Source organism: Charadrius vociferus, unplaced genomic scaffold, assembly GCF_000708025.1.
Source record: "Charadrius vociferus isolate BGI_N301 unplaced genomic scaffold, ASM70802v2 scaffold321, whole genome shotgun sequence".
In the NCBI taxonomy this organism is placed as follows: Eukaryota; Metazoa; Chordata; class Aves; order Charadriiformes; family Charadriidae; genus Charadrius; species Charadrius vociferus.
Window position 1 is genome coordinate 1,279,258 of NW_009646934.1, and position 6,911 is coordinate 1,286,168.

Below are 6,911 nucleotides of genomic sequence, written 5' to 3' on the forward strand. Positions count from 1 at the left end.
GGGGTGGAGGGTTTGCTGTCAGCCGCTCGCAACGGGAGAGGAAAGGCAGGGAGCCAAGAGGGGAGGGAGCGGGGACACGCGCTTGCTCCCCATCACCCCGTGGGGATGGAGCAGGGGGGTGCAGTGTGTGTGTGTCCCCAAGGTCACCCCGTCCAGCAGCAGCGTGGGCAGTGGGATTGCATCCCCTGGGGATGCCCACTCCGCTCGTGCTGCGGGACCGGCAGGAACAACCCAGCTGTGCCCCCCGGCTCAGCGCTGCAGGGGTTAATTCGCCCCCGGCAGCGGAACAACCACCTCCAAAAAAAAAAACTGGGCTGGGGGGACACTGGGGAAGCCTGGGGTGACACTGGGGCAGCCTGGGGTGACACTGGGGAAGCCTGGGGTAGCGCCTGCTTTTAGCTCAGGACTTTATTCCTTGGTCTGAAACACGTGGGAACATCTGGCATGGGCTCCACCATGCCCTCACACCCAGCAAACCATCGCTCCCAGCAAACCATGGGTCCCAGCAAACCATCATTCCCAGCAAACGATGGGTCCCAGCAAACCATCATTCCCAGCAAACCATGGGTCCCAGCAAACCATCATTCACAGCAAACCATCGCTCCCAGCAAACCATCATTCCCAGCAAACGATCGGTCCCAGCAAACCATTATTCCCAGCAAACAATCGCTCCCAGCAAACCATCGCTCCCAGCAAACCATCATTCCCAGTAAACCATCGCTCCCAGCAAACTGCCGGTCCCCCGCTCCCAGCGCCACAGGCGCAGGAGAAGAGGGTTAATCCCGAGGAGCACAGCGGAGCACGCTAGCCGCATCCCATCCGCTTCCCCGCTTTGTCTCACGGTTCAGCGAGGGTTCCATAAATACGAAGCAAATACCAAAACCCTGATGGACGCAGAAAGCAAATCCAAGATCCCCGCTGGGAGCTGGCTCGCGGTGCTCGCAGGAGGGTGGACTTTAAAAGCAAAATCAGGCTTTATCTGTGGGACTGCTATTAAAGCCACTTTTCTTTTTTTTTTTTTTTTTTTGTCTTTTTCTTTTGGTTCTGCAGAAATCTTGTGCAACACCGAGAAAAATGCATCGCCATACTGCTTGTTCTGCTAACTGCGTTTTTTAGGCTTAAAAGAGCTGTCAGCAGCTCCTTTTGTACGGGCAGAGCTGCAGGGTACGGGGCGGGCTGCCCCACTTGAACACCAGTAAGGGGCACGTTCCCCAGCCAAGGAGCTGGGAGAAGGAGGGCTTCATTAAGGCTCGAGCTGGGAAGATAAACAAGGCGGGTAAAACCAGGTCTGAGCTCCTGGGATCTTTTGTTTCCCACACTGGCGTACCTTTTGCAATTGGGAAGGAGACACGCCGTGCCGGGCACCGTGGGGCTTGCCATGGGGGCAGGCAAGCCCAAGCATCCCCAGGGACGGTGGCCCCCGGAGCCGGCGGGCACAGCCCTGCCAGCGCACGGGAAGGCACGCCGGGCTGCATGCATAGGCATTTTCACCTATAATCCCAGATTTATCAACAAAGCATTTCTCTTAGCTAAAAAAACCCTTCGCTAATCCAAAAGCCCTTTTACTCCGGTACCCCAAGCCCAGCCCCGGTGCAGCAACCGGCCGTCTCCGGCTCTCCTCCTCCTCCGGACCCGGGGGAAGATGCTCCCGTGGATCTGCACATCACCAGCTCTGAGCCTTTCCACGCTCCGCTTACCTGTTTAAGCTCAGAGGCGGTGGGACCTGCTGTCAGGAGGGGGATGTCACCGGGGGGGTGACTCTGTCTTACCTTGTGCCCCACATCCGACCACCCAAAGAGAACCGGGGACACGTCCAAGCCGTCGAAGCGCCTGTTCGGGGGGAGCGCCGCCCCGGCCAGGGCCACCAGCGTAGGGAAGATGTCCAGGATGCTGGGAAAAGAGGTGGCTTTCATCAGAGCAAGGAGCGAAGATCCCCGCGGGGTCCCTCCAACCCCACCTGCGCCCCGCAGCCCCTCGCTCGGGGGGGATGCCCTGATGGCAGGGGAGTGCTTTGAGGGGTGGGGTGAGGGGGGGGTGGCTGCTTCCCAGAGCCCATCCCGACAGCCGAGCTCTGCAGAAAAGGTTAAAACTGGTTTCGAGAGGTGACTCGGCCCCGGCAAGCCCTCACGTCGCACACCTCCCACCCCCGGCGCGGCTGCTCGCCAGGCGCTGCGGGTTCAGCCAAGGATCTGCCGCTCCCCGCGCCCGGCAAACCCCGCACCCGCGGGGCAGGGGCACGGCGGGCACCCCCACCCCCCCCCCGCCACCGCCGCCACCCTCCCGTCTGTCCGTCCCCCCTCCCGGGGACATGCGGGGAAGGCAGCAGGTCACCCTGCGGAGAAAGTGCTAGCACAGGGACTTTTTACGCCAATGACAGCAGATCCCGTCGCCCCAGGAAAATGTGGTCTCGCTTTTGCATGGCGCAGCACGAGCCGTCGCGGCCAGAATGGAAAATGAGAGCGGTGCTGTTTTGTGCGCTCCCACCAAAACGCCCGTCAGCATTTCCACCGTAAACCTCGGGTTTTTCAGGGGCCTCAGCCACAAAAGAGCGCCCGGGGCTCACCCTTGGTTGCTTCCCGGCGTGGGGGGACGCAGGGTGGGAGTGAGTGACCCGGTGTCCCTCCGGCCCCATAAGGATGCAGAAGGGGAGAGCCTCCGCTTTCCTGCCTGCTGGCTGTGGCCCCAGGGACAGAACGGGGGGTCCCCGCGGAACGGAGGGACCACAGGTCGAGCAAAGTCCCTGCTGGGGTGGGACGGGGACCACCCAGCCCTGCTGCCACCCCCCAGCGCAGCCTGGGCATGGGCTCCCCCCTCCACCAGCTGTGTTGCCCAGTGGGGTTTAGGCTCAGCTCCAGTGGGATGGGGGACGGCCGGCTCGCCGCCCCTGCGTCTGCCCCCCACCCTCTGCGGCCCGCTCCTGCGAGGCACAAGCGTCCCCCGCCACCACCGAGCGCATCCCTCCCTCCCGCTCGCAGAGGTGGTCGTGGCGTGACCCCACACCTCTAAAAGAAGACACCTCGCACCAGGGGTGTCCCACGGCCCCGAGGGACAGCAGGGTGTTAGCGTGGCCAAGTGACACATCCCAGCACTGCCCTCCCCAGGGACGAGGCCATGGCACAGCAGATGAGCCGGCAGAGCCACCGGTGGCAAGGACTCAGCCCACAGCCCTCCGGCTGCCAAACCCTCGTGCCAGCAGCACGGCGGGGGGGGAGGGTGTCGAAATCTGGGGGGGAGCGGGCTGAGTTGGGGCAAGGAAATTGCTGGGGGAGGTGAAAACACCAGGTCCCCCGCGTTGGGGGTACCCCGGGTGCTGCGGTGGTCCTGCCATCCCGGTCCTGCCACCGCGTTGCCTCTGCCCGGTGCGCGACGGCGGCTGCGCGAGCGGAGAGAGAGAGAGAAGAGCCCAGGGCTTAAGGGCCCCCGGTTCTCCCATTCGACGAGTTTTAATTTAGCTGCTAAGAGACGGAGAGAACAAATAAGAACAAACACTGCTGAGAGGCAGCCCCGGTACGGCGCGCTCGCGGGGACGGCCCCAGCGGCCAGGCGAGCCGGGAGGCGCCGAAAAATATTCTGGCTCCCCGCTGCACCCAAGGCAGGACACATCCCTGCAGGCACCTCGCTGGGGTCAGCCCGGGTCCACCCCAAATGGCAGCCCAGGGCAGGACCCGGTCAGCGCGCTCCCGGTCCCACGGGTGCTCAGCACCCTCGGGATCCGGTCCCCGGCACGGTGTATATGGATGCTCGCGTGGTTGTACCAAACGGCCCCGATCCAGTGGATGGGACCGCTGGAAACTGTCACCGAGGTGGGAGGACAACACGACTGAGGGCAGAGATGGTCAAAGATCCCCTCGGTGGATGCACCCCGTGGAAAAAGGCATGAAAAAATAGGATTTTGGTCAAAGCTGGTATCAAAGCAAAGGCCCCGCCGGCAGGCACATCTTGGTGGCCAAGCAAGAGAAGCCACGCTTGCAGGGGAAGGGGAAGCCCCACTGGCAACCCCCTGCCCTGGCCAAGAGAGGTTTAATAAATAAAATCACTCCAGTACTCTGCTGCCACCCCAAATACTGAGGGAAAAGGGGCCGGCAGCGCCCGGGGCCGGGCAGCTCTGCCCCTCGGTGCTGTGCTGGCGATGAGCATCACTTGCACGACGGCAGCAGGGAGTGCTGCCCTGCCCCGGCGATGGCGCGGCGCAGGCAGCTGCAGGCAGCTTGCAGGCAGCTGAACCAGCTCTCCCCGCACCCCAACCGGCTCGCCCAACCTGCCCAGCCCCACGCCGCCGGCGCAGCCAGGGTGGTGTAATTTGCTTCTTCTTCACCACCCCACTGACCTATTTCTTCCGTGCCCTACTTCGGGTTGGGGCAAGGAAGGGCAGAAGCACGGCGGGAGGCTCCAACAATTAAATACAATTAAGAAAAGCCGACGAGGCAGTTTTCTGCAGAAACCGGCGTGCGGGTGCAGGTCTGCGACGATGCATCAGCATTTCTCTGCTGGCTTCAGCTTCCCCGGCCCCCGGGCACGCCCACCCTCGCTCACCCCGGCGCTGGGGAGGATGCGAAGCCGAGCGGTGCCGGGGAGAGGCGAGGTGCAGGCTCTCTCCCAAGCCGGATGGCAAAGGCTGCCGGCACCTTCATCACCTGGGGGGCAGAAGGAGGCTCACACAGGCGGTTATTGCCTGCCCTTGCCCAGCTCCAGCCCTTCCCGGGGGATCCCACCAGAGAGAGGTCCTTCCTTGTGTACAGAGGACTCCCAGCCGCATCTGCACGCAGATTTCAATCCCTCCCCAGCTTCTTGGTCTTCCCCATCAGCTGCGGGGACAAGTCCTCAACCGCCCTATTTCACATGTTTGTCCACCGAGGGATGTCCCCAAGGGTGACTCCAGGTGCACAGCAAAGCCACTTGCCCCGACACACTGCGAGCACCGGGCAGCCCCTGCCCTCCACATCCCTCCACATCCCTCCACATCCCTCCACATCCCTCCACGTCCCTCCACGTCCCTCCACGTCCCTCTGCCTCCCCTGCCCAAGAGCTCAGGCCGTGGCCAGGACCACAGTGGTGACACCTTTCTGAGCATGAGCCATCGCTCGCATCCCCTAGGCTGGCTCTGTGCTGCCTCCCAAACAGGGGGTTGTCTCTCCCTGATGCCAGGGCATCACCCTGCACAGCTGGGCATCACCCTGCACAGCTGGGCATCACCCTGCACAGCTGGGCATCATCCGGGCATGGCCCCACGGCAATGCTGGGCTGTGCTGGGGAGGATGCTGGGTGTGCTGTGACTCCTGGGGAGCCACACAGCCACTTTCTGAGCGCCCAGCGTGCAGCAAAGCCTGTGCTGCCACCGGTTTTCTATATTTCCAGCTGTCCAACCTGCTGGACTGGAGCTGGGAAATGCAGGAGATAAGGTCTTTGAGGAGATAAAGGCAATGCCTGGGCTTGGCTGCAGGGCTGCAGCGTGCGCAGGGGGATGAGGAGGATGGTGGGACAGCGGGATGGGGATGACACCGCTCCTGCACCGAGCGGGCACAGGTTGGCAGCTCTGCGCCGTGTCCCAGTGGTCGGTCCATCGCCCAGCCGGGGAGAGGAAGGGACTGGAGGTGAAACCCAAGGGGTGCTGCGGGCACCCCATCCCCTCCACCGGACGTCAGTGCCCAACCTCACGCCTTGAACCTTCCCCCACTTGCAAAAATCCAGCTCCCAGAGCTGCCCTTAGGCCATGTAGGAGTAAGTGGCTCCAGCTTATCTCATCGACCTTAGAAACACCCAGTGCCTCCAGCGCCCACCAGTTCGGACTCGCTTCCAGCAGCTGGAACAGTTTCCCAACACCCAGCAACTCCCCCCTGCTCCCTGCCCTCCACCACCATGCGCTTCAAGGGACGAAAAGGGACGGGGCATCCCACCGCGCCGCCCCCAGCCCAGGCTGTGCCCCCCACGCTGCATTTGCTGCAAAGGAGGGCTGTAAAGAGGGGGGCAGTGGCTGCAAGGGAGAGCTGCAAGCGCTGCACGGAGAGCTGCAAGCGCTGCATGCAGAGGTGCAACTGCTGCAAGGAGAGGCGCAATATTGCTGCAATAAGGGCCCCTCCGCGCCCCCCAGGGCTCCGCGGCGAGGCGAGGAGCGGGCGGCTGCAGCCCTTCCCCTCCGCTCTCGCTGGAAACAGCAAAAGTCGCTCGCTACCTCCCAGCCCGGCCGCATCCTGCGCCCATTTGCAAGTACCATCGCTCCGGCCAGCCTTTCCCACAACCGCACCCTCCTCCACAGAAAGCCATTCACAAACCACAAAGCCTAAGCCTGCTTCTTGGTGGAGAGAGAGAACATCGTCATCTTTTAATTATCGGGAGGCACTCAGCCACCGCGGCCAGGAGGCACACGGAGCCTGCTCACGCCAATCCACCAGCCTCACAAAAAGCCCTTTCAACTCCTCTTTGCCGAAGCATTAAGTGTTACGGGCTCAGGGGAGGACAAAAGTACGGAGTCTGGCACATGGCAGGCAAATAACCAGTGTGGGCAGCTCCTGCTGCCAAATCCAGATCGTCACCTGGGTCCTAGCGCGGGGACGGTGCATCCTTCCAAACTGGGGCAAAGGGGTTGTCCCGCTTCCCGATGAGATCCTACCTGAGCAGAGCGCGGCTCGTCCGCTTGGCGGGGATGCGGCCGGGCCAGTACGCCAGCGCCGGTACCCGGTGCCCTCCTTCCCAGGTCGTTTGCTTCGCCGAGCTCCCACCTGCAAGAGAAAAGGGCAGCGCTCAGCATCCTGCTGCTTTGCATCGATGGGACAAACTCCTGATCCCGGAGTTTCCTTGGGAAAGGAACTCCTCGGAGGCAGAGAGGGAGTAAATGACCCCAGCGGAGGGTGATTTCACTGGAGACGGAGCTGGGTCAGGGCAGGGAGAAGAGTTCCAGGAGTTTTTAAAAGAGA

At 62.7% G+C, this 6,911-nt stretch overlaps 1 protein-coding gene across 1 annotated transcript in view; it reads right to left on the reverse strand.

Annotated features, from left to right (window-relative positions):
* Positions 1-6,911, reverse strand: part of ARSG (arylsulfatase G) — an 18,963-nt gene that overhangs the window by 2,801 nt on the left and 9,251 nt on the right. The window contains exons 8-9 of the mRNA XM_009894768.1: positions 6,608-6,716; positions 1,770-1,890 (exon numbers count right to left, since the gene is read on the reverse strand). Of these exons, the coding sequence (XP_009893070.1) occupies positions 1,770-1,890; positions 6,608-6,716 (230 nt within the window). The remainder of the gene's footprint in view (positions 1-1,769; positions 1,891-6,607; positions 6,717-6,911) is intronic.